This window comes from Mugil cephalus, chromosome 16 (genome assembly GCF_022458985.1).
Source record: "Mugil cephalus isolate CIBA_MC_2020 chromosome 16, CIBA_Mcephalus_1.1, whole genome shotgun sequence".
NCBI lineage: Eukaryota > Metazoa > Chordata > Actinopteri > Mugiliformes > Mugilidae > Mugil > Mugil cephalus.
The window spans coordinates 16824346-16842054 of NC_061785.1; the positions used below are offsets into that span (position 1 = coordinate 16824346).

Here is a 17709-nt window from a genome sequence, read left to right on the forward strand (position 1 = left end):
TGGCATTAGGATCCGACCGAGAGCGGAGCCCGAAAACACAGACTTGCACAAACAACCCTTCTGATTCCCACCTACACCAGTCTGTTGTGTTCTGACCGGCTGATCGGATGAATCAGCCGTAAGCAGACAGGGAGCAGAGCGCGTGAAAAACAGCGCCAGTCGAGCAATTAGCAACAAACGCGCGAACGGAGCTGAGGGTGAGACGACAGCCGCCGCTGTACGCGCTCCTCGGGATGCTAATTAAGCCGCAACAACAAATCTGACAGCTAAATAAAGCAATTAGGACGTAGTTATAGTCGAGGGGTGGCGAGAATAAAGCGACTTCGCGGCACACGTGCCTTAGCTACTGTTGATGTCACCATCCTGAGCCGCTGAAGCACTTTATTAAAAGGGACTGGATGGATGTGGAGCACCTGCAGCGCTGCTCTGTTGATGCGGTGTAGCAAATAATGAAGTCTCATTTACATGTGGAAGGTCATTGTTTCTGCTAAAAACGCTGGTTGCCGGCATGAAGAGCTACATTTTCCATACTTTTTTTTTATATTTATATACATAAACAATGATTCATCAAAGGAATTTGGTTATTTAAAAGCTGGCACATGTTCCATGCAGCAACATTTTATAGTTAAAAATTTCGATCATCAGCAGCACCAGTTCTAAATCATCTCAGACACACAGTGTATCTTTGTATTTGAACTTCTTGGTTGGTTATGGACACACATGTAGACTCCTTATGCTGTATACAGTGGTAAGCAGATACCAATAATGGACTGATCAATAACGGAGGAAGATGAAATTACGAGCATTGAGTGGTCACACACACATTCACACGCCAGTGCCACACAATGAGAGCAACTAGGGGTTCTTGCTCAACGACACTTCGGCATGTGGCACGTTACGGGGATTGAACCACTAACCCTCTGGTTCATGAACAACACGCTCTATCTACCGCTCTACCTTTCAACAATAAGACTTTTAAGATGCCGATGCTTTTTCCAGCTCTTTGTGACTCGTGACCTGCTGCATACCTAATTATAAAAGGATGTGAACACAGTTAGGATATCTTCTATTTGTTTGCTTGGTTTTGTGTGTTACAAATTAAAATGTCCCAATTTAACAAGGCTGCAGAGACTCGTCTCACTGTGATGAGCAGGTGTCTAAGTAACATCCAAACAAATGCCAGGTGCAACGGTTTCCCAGCAGAACATTGTGATTGTTGTCACAAGATGGTCAGCGTTATTTACCTCTCTTGTGAGTGGTCATAATGTTGTGGTTGAGCGGCGCAGTTCATATCTCAGTTGAGTAAACACAGAAACGTATGTCCCCTAGTGGCAGGAGTAAAAATGACATGCTCCTACCCTCCGTGCAGGAGCTCTCCGTTCAGCACCACAACAGACAAAAGGATCAGCAGGTTTTTGCATCATAGTGTTTCCTGTTTTAATTATGGCTTTTTTATTCACTTTATTGTTCACAGCAGTGCAAGAAGATCAAAGAAGCTACTCACATACTTAAGATAGGTGTGCAACAACTCACATAAAGGCTATACGTTGATTTGCATATGAGCGAGTGAAAAGAAGTATTTATTTATTTCCCTACAAACCTGCAAGAGTGAAGCCAGAATTCGTGCAGGTTGGTCGGGGACTCAAATACTTAGCTCACTTGATCAAATGCAAAGGCGTTAGTCATGTAATGGCATTTTGGATTGAGCCTTAAATTTGGCTGCTGTCATGGAACCTTGTAGAATGGGTAGGGAGAAAGTAAGGCTTATTTTAGACTAAAATCAACAAACTTTTAAAGGTTTTGTGTGTATTTCAGTGGTCTGGTCTTAAGTAGAAATGGCAGTGTGGATGTGTTACCAAGGTACCGAGGTGATGACATTTGCCTATTAGGTCTTTGTTTAAACCACCGGCGGTTATGTTTTATTGGATCTGAAGCTATTTTAAAATAGTATCAGAATTTCTATAATCTTTCACGTCTCACTTAAGGAGTTTGACACATGCTTTTGTATTTAAAAAAAAATCATCACTGCCATCACCAAATGTGCCTCATCTCCAGGCAATATTCCAGGTCTAACGGGAGAGTTAGTCATTTGAATAATAATAAAATCACCAGACAGCAACTTTAAATTACCGGCTATTCTAAAAACATTTATTCCCATGTATTTTTCCTGCTCTGAAAAGCTGCCGTTCAGATATAGGCCACATATTCTTAGCCTGCTGTCACCGTCTCTGCAGAGTTTGATCGGTTTTGAGGTGTAACTGTATCTGCAGCCTGAGCACAGACTCCTGGCTACAAAAAGCAGACTCCCGAGATATAAATAAATGTTCTACAGCGCTGAAGGTGTAGCGGCCCACGCGGTCCCTCTCTGTTCGCCCGCGTGCACATTCCTGCTATTTGCCATTTAGTCACGCCATAGTACTAACATGCCACTGACACAGACACAGACACGCTACCTGTCTGTGTCAGCGGGAGGTTTTTGTGTTTGTGCGGCCGCAGCGAACGGCGCGGCCCTCCGCTGAATGCAGCCGTTCATCGAGCATGCACGGCCATCTGTTGAAACAGCCACCTCATCACAAAAAAAAAAAAAAAAAGTTTTCCGCATCAACTCTTGGAAACTAAATGAGTGCTCGGATTCGACCTCATTTATTAAGAACAGAGATCTATAATTATCTGAAGGAGGGTTGCGGAGGAGGAAGCAGTCAGGGAGGATTGGACGGATTTCTCAGAAGGGAAGAGTGACAAGCAGGAAACTACAAAGCGCAGACCTAATTTCATTTCGGGTGTCTAATGCAGGATTATCAAAGTAAAGAAATACCAATGCATAATTAGAAAAGTGATGATGGCGGCTGTGTTTGCGAGAGTCTCTCGTTGGGATTTCGTGTCCTGACAGAAATGCAGCCGTGTCACGGGTCACACGTTTCAGGATAAAGCCAATGGAATTATTGCAAATCTGCTTTAAGCATTAACGGGTGTCTGATCTGCATCCAGGGACGTGTGAAAAGTAGATAAAAATAAAAAGCGCAGTAATAAAAGTCTGGCGTGTCTGATCCAGAGAATAGGGAGGGACACACTGTATTAATGAGATTAGACTAGGGCCTTGGTCATGAAAGGAATTCTAATAATAAATAGCATACTGTATATGCTAGAATATTGTCTGAAAAGATTAATATTAATGGCTCATACAGTGTATATTTCATATGTCATACAATACACGGCGAGGCTTTGAGATCAATGTTTGTTATACCATATATACAGTTGTTGAGATAAAAGCTCATGATTCCATCAGACAAACAAATAGAAGAAGATGTATTGTCCAGTTTGTGGAAATTTGTTCTCTGCGTTACAATTTATTACACACACACAGTGATGATACAAATCAAAGATAGATCAAAGATCAAAGACACCAGCGTGAGACCAGCCTCTAACATGTTTTTGAGGCTGGTGTTGTCGGTGGAGTCTCAAGAACAATTCAGACGTTTAGAGTTGTGCATAAAGCACATGAACAGCAACCAAAGCTCAGCGGGCTCAGAGATACATAAAGTCAAACTCCTTTATTCTCTGATTAGTGCCACACTCCGCTGGAGAGAGAACATCCGCAATGTTCAGCACGAAGAAGGCTGTGTGATGACAACCACTGCAGTTCCTGACTGAATATGAAAAGGAGAACGATGCCTTGTAGCAGAAATAGGTTTTCATGTAATACAGCTCAGCGTCCCCTTGTCCACAAAACAAGCAGACACAGACACAGACACAGACACGGTCAAAGTCTATGACGGCAGGTGGCAGAATAGGAAACACCTGCATGGTCTTAAAACAACAAAGCGAATCTCACATGATAACTTCAATAATACATACACAATCCTACACTTTATTAGGTACACCTGTTCAATTACTTGTTAACACAAATAGCTAATGAGCCAATCACATGGCTGCACTTCAGTGCATTTAGGCATGTAGAGGTGAGCAAGACAACTTGCTGAAGTTCAAACTGACCATCAGAATGGGGAAGAAAGGGGATTTAAGTGACTGTGAGTGTGGTATGGTTGTTGGTGTCAGACGGGCTGGTCTGAGTATTTCACAAACTGCTGATCTACTGGGATTTACACGTACAACCATCTCTAGGGTTTACAGAGAATGGTCCGAAAAACTGAAAATATGTAGTGAGCAGCAGTTGTGTGGACGAAAATGTCTTGTTGATGTGAGAGGTCAGAGGAGAATGGGCAGACTGGTTGGAGATGATAGAAAGGCAACAGTAACTCATATAACTCGTTCCAACCAAGGAATGAAGAATCTCTGAACATACAACACGTCAAACCTTGAAGAAGATGGGCTACGGCAGCAGAAGACCACACCAGGTGCCACTCCTGTCAGCTAAGAACAAGAAACTGAGACTACAGTTCACACAGGCTCAACAAAACTGGACAAGAGAAGACTAGAAAAACGTTGCCTGGTCTGACGAGTCTCGATTTCAGCTGCGACATTCAGATACCAGGGTCAGAATTGGAGATTTGCATCATAGATGTTCAGCCGACAAATCTTTTAATAGCAAGGTGTACCTAATAAAGTGGGCGGTGAGTGTAGTATAATATAGTAGGGAATGATCCCAACTGCTTTGGAAAAACTAATTAAAAAGTTGCATCCGTAAAGTAATTCCTCCAATGAAGGAATGTAGGAATTTTAATGGCTTTAGTACCATCAGCGCTCAGCGAAAACATTGTGCATGGGCCCGTTTGAATCACAGTTTTGGGAACAGTTACAAACCGGCTCCAGCCACTGACTCCTGCAGCCAAGATTAAACACCATCATTATCAACACTGCTGAAAAAGAAGGCTCTGTGCACAGCATGCAGTGTGGATGAAGAGGAGCTGCTGGCAACTGCGGTACTACGGTTTAAAAAGACCAGCTGGGATCAGAGTAGAGACTATCGTGGTAGTAATGAACAAGCAAAATGGTTCACTAGTTAGAGGTGTTTTCTACTGCTGGATAATTGCATCCGTTACTGGAAGACAGTGGGTATCACAAAAAAAGCTGCTATGTTCAGAGGTTAGACACGGTGTGTGTATTATACACCAAAATGAGAGAACCTTATATAGAATGTATATATACCCACAGAGAGACACTCACTTAGACATGTGACCAGAGATTACATCCTAAAAGCAGAGTCACTCATCCTAATGACTTCGTCCACTTAGAATCAGACATAATATCCAGCATTTGTATTTTTATCTAAACTTTTTTAGTTGATATCAAAACTCCAGCACTGGTCCAACTCTAGTATCCTTCCATCCATCCATCCATCCATCCATCCATCCATCCATCCATCCATCCCTCCCTCCCTCTCTCCCTCCATCCATCCATCCATCCATCCATCCATCCATCCATCCATCCATCCCTCCCTCCCTCCCTCTCTCCTTCCATCTATCCATCCATCCATCCATCCATCCATCCATCCATCCATCCATCCATCCATCCATCCATCCAGTGCGGTCACATCAAACTCTGTGGTATGAAAGAGACTGTATTTCAAAACTAAATCGCCACATGCAAAACATTAAAGCCGCCACTTGCATCACTTTGCATTAAAAATGAATCAACCTCCCGGCTCCCATGCATAATAGCACCTTCAAAGTGCAGGTGCCAGATGTAAAATAGCTGAAAGAAAAATGCACGAACACGCTCAAAAATAAACATTTCATTCAACTTAAGCAATGAACGCGAGCGAAGTCAATCAAAAAGAATGCAAAGTTACACTCACCCCAGACAATTCATGGCTTTTAGATGTTACACATAGCTTGAAAAATCCAACACAGACGCCAAGTTGCACCACCTACGTTAGCATCTGCCGCTACACAGCTGCTCCTCTGAGGAGGATGAAAGACACGGTGGAACCTTGGTGCGTGCAGGAGGCTGTCTCCAGCAAGTGTCAAGGGAAAGCGGTCACCGCGCGGAGCAGGAGGCAGCCCGAGCTCTGAGCGGAATAACGAGAAGAAAATCTATCGGAGCAAAACACAAAAAACCCCTTCAGAGAGAGGGAGAGAGCGAGGTAAGAGAGTTGTGAGATGGGTGGGGGATGGAAGCCCACAGAGACGTGGTATTCATGTTGTTGGTGGTGCTCGCGCGGATAGGAGCCTCCTTTATTACACAAACGCCAGCGAGTTCAAAGTAGTGCTGTAGTGGTAGTGGTAGTAGTAGTGGAGGAGGAGGAGGATGCCAGTGTAGTAAGAGGGGGAAAAAAAAGGGATGGGTTGGCTCCACTTGTGGAAGAAATGCAATCTGTGGACAAGCAGTCGGGGGATTTAGGGGAAGGTACAAACGCTGGTCGTTTTGGCACAGATGCCACCACACAACAGTGGCTCCCAGAATAGATTTTTTCACCTTGAGTTATTCTGCGTGACGGGAAAATACTGGCACGCACTTTCTAAAAAAAAAAGACCTGTTGGATGCGGATCCAAGTTTTCTCCAGGATGGAGCTGCTGAATGGCTGCTCGGCTAAATGCGTCCGTGGCTCATCATCACAGACGACTCCATGCCGCGTTGCCAGCCCTCATTTTACCACTAAGAGCTCTAAAAAGCTCGGCCCCCTCCGGGTCAGTTTAGTCTCTCGGTTTCCCCTAATAACACCAGTGACACCGTCAAGGTCAGCGCGGTCACCGCGGCAGATGGAGCCCACCTAAACCTTCAGCGTGGCTTCGCGAGCGGCGGACGAGACCTCGCTAATCCACCCTAGCCGCAGAACGAGCAACGGGAAAATCCTGTTTACGTGGGCCGTTATGAATTCAATCCCTGCAGATTATTTTAGTTTTCACTGGGGCTTAAAAACCGAGTCCGTGCGACACAATGCAAAGACGACGCACTGGTGAAACACAACTGAAGAAGCTGTGATGCAGCACAGGCTGCAAGTCTGAGTGTTCTTTTTTTTTTGCTGGTATTTTGGCTCCAGTGGACAGTTAGAGGACAGTGTGACAGCACATGACAAAACAGAGGGAGAGACAGAGGGGAATAGGATATGACGAGGGTCCATTAGTCAGACACAGAATGGGGACATGAATGAGACTCAGTCTACTCCGAATGCGTCAAGATACTTTTTCTTCCTTTTTTTGAGGTAAATGATTTGGACAGATTCAACACACACCTCCTGAGTTTTAACCATTCTTTTAAAGTCACCTCTCCTTTCTTATGCTTCTTATGTATTTTATTATACACCAGCACAACATGAGCAAAAAAAAAAAAAAAAAAAACTCTCCTACCTGATGCTGGAGATGAGCTGTCGATGCTCGTCCGTGGTGAGTATCTCGGGCAGGACAGAGGCCAACCACTCAACTCTCTTCTCCGCCGCGTACTGCTTCAGCACAGCGAAGAGTTTCTCCTTCACTTCGGGCTCGTCGCCTAAAACCTGGTCGACCTGATGGAAGATTCAACAGCGCGGTCAGAGCTCGAGACAGGTTCGAGGACGAGGCGGTAAAAATGACCTTTCTCACGTAATGCCGGGCTGATTATATAGTGCTCGAGTTGCCCCTGCGTGGGAAGTCACAGCATGTCCTGTCATTACAAAGCCTTTACTATAACATTCACAAAGACATGTTTTCCTGTTTTCATTTTGGTCTTGAGGGCCCTGAAAATGTAGTTTCCATCTCTACATATGTATTCAAAATTCAGTAATGGAGAAATAATTAAAAAGTAAAAAAAAAAAAGCATATTAAGCCTGATTCACAGTAGCAATCCGCTACCAATTTGATTCCAATAAAACTGGAGTTAAATCCTGATACTGTGTCTCTCTGCACAGTCTCTGCACACACAGATATTATGTTTGTGCTGTTATTGTGAGCAGCTGATACTGATAACACATAGTCTTTAAACTCAGCCAACTCAGGTGTCTCTGCGACAAGAAGTAACCCTGTCCGTACCTTCCTGTTGAACTCCAGGGCCTTGTGCTTGCGGTCCAGCCTCACCCCCTCTCCGCCCATCTGGCTGTCCTCTATGCTGATGCTGCGCTTCTGCCTCGGCCCGAGGCACAGCACCCCGAGGCGCAGCGTCCTCCCCTGCGAGGCCTTGATCAGCGCCGCGGCCATCTCGTGCTGCCTGACGGGGATGCCGTTCACCTCCATGACGTAGTCCCCGGCCCTCAGGCCGGCGCGGCCAGCTGGGGAGCAAGGGGAGCAGTCCTCCACCAGCAGAGGGCAGTCTCCCACGATGGTAAACCCAAAACGACCATCTGGGCCCGGCACGATGTCCATCTGCACGAGACACAAGTTTGACCACAGACATCGACACAGCGCTGCCTCTATAGCTGACTGCACTATAACGTAGGGAGTAACCTACATGTGCAGTGTGGCTGTTAAAACTCACTTGTCAAAACATTAAGTACACCAGTGAATTCTGATGTTACAGTCCTTCACTAAATCCCCATTCATGGCTGCTATAACCTCCTGAGACACTGCGTCCTCATATGGGGATGTTAAGTTTAAGGTTTTATTGCAGCTTATTCTGCGTCATTTAAACCCGTTGTCCTCATTAGTGGATGCTTTATTCTGCCATCTAGTGGTAGCAAAGGTTAAAACTTGTTTTTGCTTTCTAACGTTTCTGGTTTCTAGTTTGATATGACGCGCAAATTTAACAAATTTGCGCGTCATATCCCATAATCCCATAATCCCAGTGTCCACATATGAGGACATCTTTTTTTTTCTTTTTTTTTAAACTACTACTTCCTGTTCAAAGATGATGTGTAGTTGTTTTACGTCTTGGGTTCTACTGATCCCAAATATCTTGGATGAATTAAAAATGCAAACGGGTCTCAGGAGGATAATGTTCAGAAAAATGGTAAATAAACTGTAAGATCACTGTGGAGGATGTAGTTTGTGGTGAAATTAAAGTGCCCACTGACTGAAAGGAGGTTGTCAAAATTATAGAAAAGTGTCAACAGAACTCACTACACTCAACAGTACTACAAACTACAGCCTCCACAATAAAGACGCAGCTCAAACTAATACAGAACATTGTAACGTTCATTAAGCTACGACTTAGTGTACCTGATGAACTGGCACGTGAGTGTAGATTCAAGAGCTGTAAGGGGGAGCTGTGGAGCTAGAGACGCAGCTTTGGGACCGAACGGCCGAGGTGCCTTGAGCGAGTACCTAATTTGCAAATTGCTGCACGAAAGTGGCAGCAGCCCACTGCTCCAAGTGTACACACTACTGCGTGAACCAATGGATGGGTCAAAAGCAGGAAAATAATTTCCCACGAGGGCTCAATGCAGCTTAAATTATATCTCATATTATAAGAAGGATTTGCAAAAACCTGCTGTATGCGGGACACCACTCCGATGCTGGGAGGGATGTTCTTCTGAGTCTGGGCGATGGCGATGACGGCCTGCGGACCCAGCGTCGACACGTTGTGGCCCTCGATCTCCAGGACCTGGTCCCCCGCCTGCAGCCCCGCCAGGTGGGCGCTGCTGCCTTCCTCGACGGACAAGATGTAGCTCGGCCCGCTCCCTCCCAGCTGGAAGCCAAAATCTTCGGGCCATCCCTGGTTGGACGACGGCATGCTGAGGACTTGAGGAAACAAAGGAGGTGGGGAAAAAAACTGAGCTTAGAGGTCTTCCGCTACAGAAAGGAAAGTCTAAAGGCATTTATCTGTGGAGTGATGAGGCGGTATGCTAAAGAAAAAAAAAAAAAGAGAGACACACATTCAAACACTTACCCACATTAGCCAAAGCATTCAAGTTTAGAGACATTACAAAAAAAAACGAATTATATGTTCTAAAGAGAAGCGTTTGGACTCCGTTGTTCCCCGTCTCCTTCCTCCTACTGTCTCCCGTGTCTCAAGTTGTACTACTGAGTTTAGCTCTATAACCCTCTACTCTGAACCGTGACACACTCCACGGTCCCTGACCTGGTTCATAAACTCCATCACAGCCAATCAAATTAAGGCGTTGCAGAGATTGTGACCTTAATTAGTTTCAGAGGCAAAAGTTCCTCCAGTGGTTCTTTTTCACTTAGCACACATTCGAGTCTTTCCTGTTGAATGGAAACTATGCAAGACAGCAACAGAGAACTACACAGTGAGTCTAAAGAAGATGAGTCTAAAGCAGGGAAGAGCAAGAAAACGGCATGAATGTACATGCAAATGAAGCAAAATGGCAAATATAAAGACTTAACCAGACACCTCTAACGTGACAGACACAGATTTGCAAAAACGGTGCTATCTGAAAATAACCTGCTATAAAGTCTGTGGCTGGGCTGGAGGCACATGATGTGCTGCACAGCCTCCAAAACCACAGCAGGATTCACACACCAGACAGAGCCGATAGAAGACTTACAGAAATCTTTAGATGGACACCTCGGGCCCCGTTTGCTCTGCCGAAAAGAGTACCTGCCTTTTTTGTTTTGCAAAAACTTCTTCATCCTGAATGTCAAGTGGCAGGCGGCCTGCTTAGCGGGCTGTCATCCAATTTCAAAAATAATGTAAGAAATGATTAAAAAAAAAAATTTAAAAAAATAAAAAATCCCCTCACTGACCACACGCAACCCAAAGACAAACACAAAATGTTGCAAACTCGGAACGCTGCCCCATTCCTCCGCCCTGAAACCACAGCAGCCTCCTCATGAGCAAAGGGTGAGTGTGCATGAAAAGCGAGTGCAGTCTCTCTGCGAGTGTGTCAAGGAGTTAGTCCTGCGCCTCATCCCTGATTCATCCTAGGGCCAGCCCGCTTGCACAGTGTTAATCAGAAAACTGGGACGCGTGCACCCGCGCACCTCGGTTCCTTAATAATTCTCTCTCCAAAAAGGGTATTGTGAGGCCTCATTTTTCTAAAAATACACCAATGTGTCTTTTTCCTCCTCCTCCTCTCTTGGCTAGGTGGCTCTCCGAGGGACCGATCGTGGCCCAGAATCACTCTGCGTCGATGCAAGAAAGCCTGATGAGTGCTAATTGGAGCGTCTGCTTGCTTGGAATTCTGCGTGTCCGCGCGTGTGTGTGTAGCACACACAAATGTTTGGCCCATTGAGAAGGAGTGGGGGCAATTTAAGACTTTATCCTGCAGGATTAGTAGGATTATCAGCTGAATCTTTAGCTCTCCTCCACCCCCTTGTCATTAATACAGTAGGAACACATGCTCCCTTACCTTAATGAATATTTACACTGACTCTGGGCACTGTCTCTTTCCGGCCCTGTGCATACAATGGGATTTATGATGTATTGTTTGATGGTGATATTTAGGATTTAGGCTGACAGCACAAAGCAGGCGCCACGGCTTAAAGCCACAGTAGTGTTGATTTAAGACTGGAAATTTGTGTAATCTGTGTTTTGATTTTAACTCATTCTTTCCGCAGCCACATGCCTGATAAGCGCGCCATCGTGCAGTAGAGAATCAGAGAATCTGAATTGTAATGCACAAAAATAATGAATCAAAGTGACAAACCCATGGAGGATTATAGCCATAAAGCTCTTGATCTTCTTATAAACCTTTTTTACAATAACAGCAGAAAGTAGTTTTTGTGCAACATTAAATAAAAATGGCTAACGGTACTTGGCTAACTGTACTCGAACAGAGCCATCAAAGGTAGCAACCAGTCGGTGAACATAACTGAAGAATTAGCAGCTAAGATGCAGACGTATCGGTGAGGACCATAACAGAGCCTGGGCAGAGTTAATCCATTTATGAAGCCACACAAACATTTACAGCTAATATTGCCCCACATGTGCTTGGTGTGCAAGCTTACAATCGCTTACCAGGGCATGACAACTTCTGGGATCTGCTCCGATTTGTCCAAACATAAACAAATCAACCAAATAATACAGACATGCAAACACTATCTCCAGATGAAATCCTTATCTAATATTACAAAGAGTTTACTCATGCTGGGACATGGGTTGTCATTTTCACTCATTACTATTAATTACATACTGTATGATGGTGTTCTTATCAGACAGAGGAAATAATGAGTTAAAATCAAAGCACGGATTACACAAATTTCCAGTTTTAACTCAATACCACTGTGGCTTTAAGCCTTGTTCTACATCCACACTGGTGTCTTCATTTCGTCTGTCTAATCAAGGACCATGCAGGGCATGCAGCATGCAGGCTATATTGTGTTTGACACCTCTTCCAACTTCCTGGTAGTTTTCATTCCTTCCCTCGTTATCATTCTTATTAGTTCATTGTCTGTGGTGACCTCATGCAGCTTCCATAACCTTCTCACAAAAATTGTCTAATTAATCTGCCAGAGCAACTGGATAAACAGGCATTTACTTTCGCAAAATGCAGTAAAAGAAAATCCATTTAGGAACAAATTCCTGAATTAAAACAGAACTTACTATGAGACACTTCATTCAGTCACACTTGGAAAAATACAAGTTTACATTAAAAATACAATGATGGATAAATTCTACTATTGCAGATGCCGACTCACTTCAGTGATATTACTAACACCTGTGGTTTTCCTACAACATCAATTCAAAATGTTTTCCTGAAAAAAGTCTAAAGTGAGAAGCGTACGAAAATAGTAAAACAGACTTCATGGTACCTGATTTTAACAGCACCAACAAACGTAATGATCTAGATTTACTTTTAAATATGGTACCTCAGTTTTCTGTGTAAAATGTGCATGTTTTCCCTGTACCTGCACAAAATCATTATTGATAATGGAAGAATAGAAGTAATTTTTACTTTTATTAGTTTTGTGTATGAAGAGAAGCTGAAATTTACCGTTTAGCACTATTAACAAACAAAGCAGATTTACTATACATAAAATATTTGAAAAAAAAAAGTTAAAGAAGATTTTTTTCCCTCTAAAGAGAAAGTACTGAATAAGGGAACCTACTGGAGTGTAAAGTGTTTGTGGCAAAGGCACAATAAGGAACAGGTAGAACGGTACAAACTGAATAATTAAACGCACACGCTGTGGACCTCAATGGAACACTCCTCTTACACCAGAGTCGAGACACTTAACTCAGAGTGTGACAATATGTGTGACAGAAAACTGACTGATTTCACAGGCAATTATCTCTCAGTCTCAGAAACTGTCACAGCCTTAACTCGCAGACAGAAAACCTGCCATAAATTCTTCTTCAGAGATATCATTAATACATGGGAGCATCTGTCGACTTTTGATGTGTTATATAAAAAATAAAACAAGAAAATTAATTGAATGCAATGAATTATCTTTATGAAAAGGATGTGTACTTCATCTATTAAGGCAGACGGGTTGTAGAATCACTATTTGGGCCCAAGCTGTAGCTGCAAATACACTTCATGCCCAATGACCAAACAACTATATAACCTAACATAAATAAAAGCAGAATCATCATAAATGATGAACGCGCCCGTACAACACACATGGTCTCGTACCTTTTTGAACAGCATCCGTAGACGTGCACAGACAGCTCCAGAGTAACGTCCCCCTCTCCAACCCTGTGAGCTGTAACATGAGCGCCGGGCCGTGTCCGCAACCAGATCCAGTGGGTGTCCTGTGATGGCTCGCTGCATTGTGTGGAGCTCTGGGTGGAAGTGACAGACAGAAACTCCTATCAAGAAGACACTGAAGTCATGTCTGGAATGTGTTTTTAAGCGGTCTGATTTTCTAAAACAGGGGTTAAACGAAATCTTTTCAAGAAGACTTTTTACCGGTGGCTGCTACAAATGGCCTGTAATTCTGATTTGGAGGGTCTTTACATACACTTGGACCACAGATCTTCAGCTATGATACATTTGATGATACACTATCAGTGCATTTATGTGCATATGTGTACTGTACATCCCAAACTGCATTTCCTTTTATTTATTTATTTTTGTATGGACTTTTAAATTGGACATGCTGCCTGTGTCACGGTGAAGCTTTTAACTTAGACGTATTATTTCGCCGTCTTCGTAGTATGTTAAATCATTTATTTTAGCTTACACTTCGCCAGGGACCCATCATCATCTCCACCTCCCTCCCAGACCGGCAGCAGCCAGCCACCTTAGCATCACCCACCAGCTGTTAGCTACGTCGATGCTAAGGAAGTAGCGTTGTTTACAGGTGCCTACCGTGAGCATGGACCAAAGAGGAGGCTAATAGGCACACCTCAAACCGACTAAATTATGCCGACGGGACATAAAAACGGGAGAGCGGCTGTGTGTAACCTCGACTAGACTAGTGAGAAGGAAATAAACACGACTTCAGGGAATAAAGGAGAACTCGACTTGTAGTTTTGCTAACCGTTGGCGTTACACTCAGTGCTAGCATGCTAACTTGTTCGAGCCGTTTTAGTATACTTGCGAATGTTTTTCATTTTTAAAGCGTTCAAAAGTGTAAACGACGTATCTACACGCGCCTAACTACGCCCCCTTTTTGTGGTTGCTACCTGCTCGTGGTGACTTTGTACCACAAACACCTGTTGTTGGGTTCTTTGTGATGCTGCCAGGTGAGACATGGACTTCCTCACTCTGTTCGCTATCTACGTCGCGGTGGTGCTGGCATGTATAGCACTGGTCTGCAAATACTCGGGCCAGCAGCAAACTCCCTTTCACAAGCTCTTCGACTCTGTAACGAAGGTAAGACTCGTTTTTACTGGACTTCTACAAACCAACAATAGGCGGCGCTGCTGGACTAATTTAGAATGGTGTCTTTATTGTTATTGTACAGAGATTAAGGTCCCCATAGGTGCCGTAGACCTACAGGAGTAAATAATAATAATAACAAATAGATAAAGGAAATGTAAAATACGTACAAAAAAAATAAAACACCAACATGTCATAACGATCCCATTCACACATAGTAAGGGTCACTGTTATTGCATGTCACGTGAAATTATTGCACTTGTTTGTGTTGCACATTGTTGTGAGCATTATTGCACATGATATGGAAGTCTTGCACAGACGTATTGCACATTGTCATGAGAATTATTCACATCGTTATTTCTTTACTGCTGACTTGTTCGGTGCGGTTATGCCTCTTGGTACTGGCTGTCAGTGTTGTGAACCGTCTACCAGCAGTTCTTAGGCATCGCCTGCACCTTTCTGTCTGCTGCAGTGCAGCCAGAGATCCACACGCAGAGCACTTTATCGCCATCTAATAGCATTACAACTATTTTCTTGACAGGTTGTTTCCCCGTTAACACCAAAATGGCTGCAAAGGTTTTCCCAGCGGACCTTGCACAGGCTGTTTCACCAAAGGTTTGCAAGTAAAGCGTCGCAGAATTTCCTCTATTGCATATTTTTAATTTACTAAGCGTCATTGTGTGTGTTTCTAATCGCAGGAGCAACATGTTCATCTACGTGCACATCCTGCTGGAGGGAGCTGTGTATGCAGAGTTCACCTACGAGGTGTTCGGCTTCTGCAGGGACATGGACACCACTCTGATCAGCCTGTCGGTGCCTTACATCCTGCTGGTCGTCAAGACCTTCTTCTTCTACCTCTGCATCAAGAGAGACCCAGGTTAGTTTTTATACCAGCTGCAGTAGATATCAGAAACAGAATCAGAAAAAAACTTAATTTATCCCAGAGCGGCAGTTAGTGGGGCAAAGAGCGGTACATAAGAATAAAGAGCAAGGGAATAAAACCACAAAAGTGGGTTGGCAAAAGCAGCATATTGTGTGGAATGGCAGGCCTGCTGCCAGTAACAGTAACACATGTAAACAACAGTATATAAAAAATAAAATGTATATATAATGTATAGTGAGGTGTATTCTATTACAATAGAATGCATGTGTTTTCACAAGTGTACCTAATGTTTCGGTAAGTGAGTGTATAATAACCTCACATGCTTTCATGTCATGGAAAAATGTAGCTGCTGCACTTAACTTGTGCTGTTTTGTCCGTGTCTTCTGATTTTATTCAGCCTACATGACCGACTTTTTTGTATGTTTACTCCTAACTTCTAAAAGATTATTCTGTCCAGTCTTAAAAGAAGAGACTGCTCTTTCTTTGCACTGGTTTCGAGGCTTTTTATCATATATGTTTATTATGTATCACTGTCAGCCTAGTTTCTTACAAGATGAAGTTCCCATGGTATCAAAGGCTAAAAAATTCCAAATTGCAATAGGACTTTATATATATATATATATATATATATATATATTAGCGCAGCACTTCCTCAACTTTCTCCTCTCCCACTCACCATCTCCCAGGCACAGTGACTAAGAAGAAAGTCGCCAGTCAGATGCGCATCTATTCCTACGACAGGAGACTGTTTCACCCGGGAGTCTCCTGTCCAACCTGCCAGCTCGTCAAACCAGCTCGCTCCAAACACTGCAGTGAGTTTGTCTTACAGAGACTTTCCTTTCGTACTGCCGCAGCTATTCTGTTCTCTCTGGGTTTGAGAATTTAATGAATATGAGTCTCTTTTATGAAACATTTCGCACAGGTAAAAGTATCAAATCCTTTCCTTCTATTCCTCGTGTCGTACCAATCGGAGGGTATCTTTTTTTAGCAAAGCCTGTCTGGGAGATTTTACAGACAACACACAGTTTTAAAGAAATAGAAATGTATCTTGGTGTTGACTGTAAACACATCTGTGTTTTAGGGGTCTGCAACCGGTGTGTCCAGCGTTTCGACCACCACTGCGTCTGGGTGAACAACTGCATCGGCGCTCAGAATACACGTTACTTCCTGCTCTACCTGTTCAGCGTGTGTGCCATGGCAGGTGACATTGCGCTGCTAACCGGAGACATGCTGCTTCATGCCGTGCTGCGCTCAGGACTTTTGAGGGCCAGTTATATAGATGAGTACGGCCAGCAGCAGCAAGCAGGACCTGTGTTTATTGTACAGGTAGTGTATATTTACCATATATACGTTTCTATTTCCTATGTATTATTGCGTGGTAAGCGGAAAAATCTTGTGTTTCATTTTCCCTCTTGTCATTGCAGCAACTGTTTATGACCTTCCCCCGAATCGTCTTCATGCTGGGCTTTCTCATCTTCGTCTTCTTCCTCCTGGCCGGTTACTCCCTGTTCCACTCCTTCCTGGCTGTCGTCAACCAGACCTCGAATGAGTGGTACAAAAGTCGAGGTTACGTTTGTCAGCACTGCCACCCGACCGCAGCAGCTGATAACCTGCGCGGCCCGGCCCCAGACCACTCTAAGAGATACTACTACAGCCGAGGGTTACTTCGAAACCTGGGAGAGATTTTCTTTCCACCGCGACCAGTTCAGAAAAAAGATAGCTGAGGAGAAAAAAAAAAAAGATATTGAATTTAATTTTGACTTTTTATTTACTGCTCAACACTATAAACTATAAACTTTAAAAATAAAGTTTACTGATTTGTATGTGGACTTTCTGTTTCCCATAAGTGGTTATGATGTCTGCTGTAACAGATTCCTAAAAATGCTTTGACATATTCTGCCGGCTATGACATTACTTATTTACTGTGCGTATTTACTGTGTGCATTTACCACTGGGATCTGAATTGGTTAAAAGAACAGGAGTGTGCAGCTTCACCGGTAAGGGTCGAAAGGGTACTGTCCACATTCTTGAAGACTACATGACACAACTCCTAACCCGTTTCTGAACCCAGATCTAACTTACCTTACCTTAACGTAACCTGATCCTATCCTCAAAAACAGACACATTTGTTTAAACAAATACCTCAGAAAGTAACTTCAATCTTATCTTTTTTTTAACAATAGAGAATACGGCCCTTAGAGGACTAATTTTACATGCAAATAGATAAGAACTAATGAAAACAGTCTGCACAAAAAAATGATTAAATTGTACAGTAGTTATACAGATTTTT

The 17709-nt window shown here is 43.5% G+C and overlaps 2 protein-coding genes across 6 annotated transcripts in view; one reads left to right on the forward strand and one right to left on the reverse strand.

Annotated features, from left to right (window-relative positions):
- grid2ipb (glutamate receptor, ionotropic, delta 2 (Grid2) interacting protein, b) overlaps window positions 1-13836 on the reverse strand; it is a 37258-nt gene extending 23422 nt beyond the window's left edge. For 3 of the 5 annotated variants that reach the window (XM_047608777.1, XM_047608774.1, XM_047608773.1), the window contains exons 1-4: window positions 13346-13836; window positions 9295-9548; window positions 7905-8234; window positions 7248-7402 (exon numbers count right to left, since the gene is read on the reverse strand). In XM_047608777.1, coding sequence (XP_047464733.1) covers window positions 7248-7402; window positions 7905-8234; window positions 9295-9548; window positions 13346-13424 — 818 coding nt within the window. In that variant the 5' untranslated portion in view covers window positions 13425-13836. Of the gene's footprint in view, window positions 1-5755; window positions 6499-7247; window positions 7403-7904; window positions 8235-9294; window positions 9549-13345 lie in introns of those variants that run through there. The other 2 variants (XM_047608775.1, XM_047608776.1) reach the window with 2 other exon arrangements.
- Window positions 13837-14006: 170 nt separating this feature from the next.
- zdhhc4 (zinc finger DHHC-type palmitoyltransferase 4) lies at window positions 14007-17316 on the forward strand. Its single transcript, XM_047608778.1, has 6 exons — window positions 14007-14530; window positions 15078-15151; window positions 15235-15413; window positions 16106-16231; window positions 16501-16745; window positions 16844-17316. The coding sequence occupies exons 1-6, from the start codon at window positions 14408-14410 to the stop codon at window positions 17141-17143; spliced, it is 1047 nt and encodes a 348-aa protein (XP_047464734.1). The 5' UTR covers window positions 14007-14407; the 3' UTR covers window positions 17144-17316.
- Window positions 17317-17709: the final 393 nt, after the last annotated feature.

What these genes read in the sequence shown, in the direction of transcription:
- zdhhc4 (XM_047608778.1), top strand. Translation starts at nt 14,408, where the DNA reads ATGGACTTCCTCACTCTGTTCGCTATCTACGTCGCGGTGGTGCTGGCA. An exon ending in CACAGGCTGTTTCACCAAAG is followed by an intron (nt 15,152 to 15,234) that starts GTTTGCAAGTAA and finishes TTCTAATCGCAG; the next exon opens with GAGCAACATGTTCATCTACG. An exon ending in AGCTCGCTCCAAACACTGCA is followed by an intron (nt 16,232 to 16,500) that starts GTGAGTTTGTCT and finishes TCTGTGTTTTAG; the next exon opens with GGGTCTGCAACCGGTGTGTC.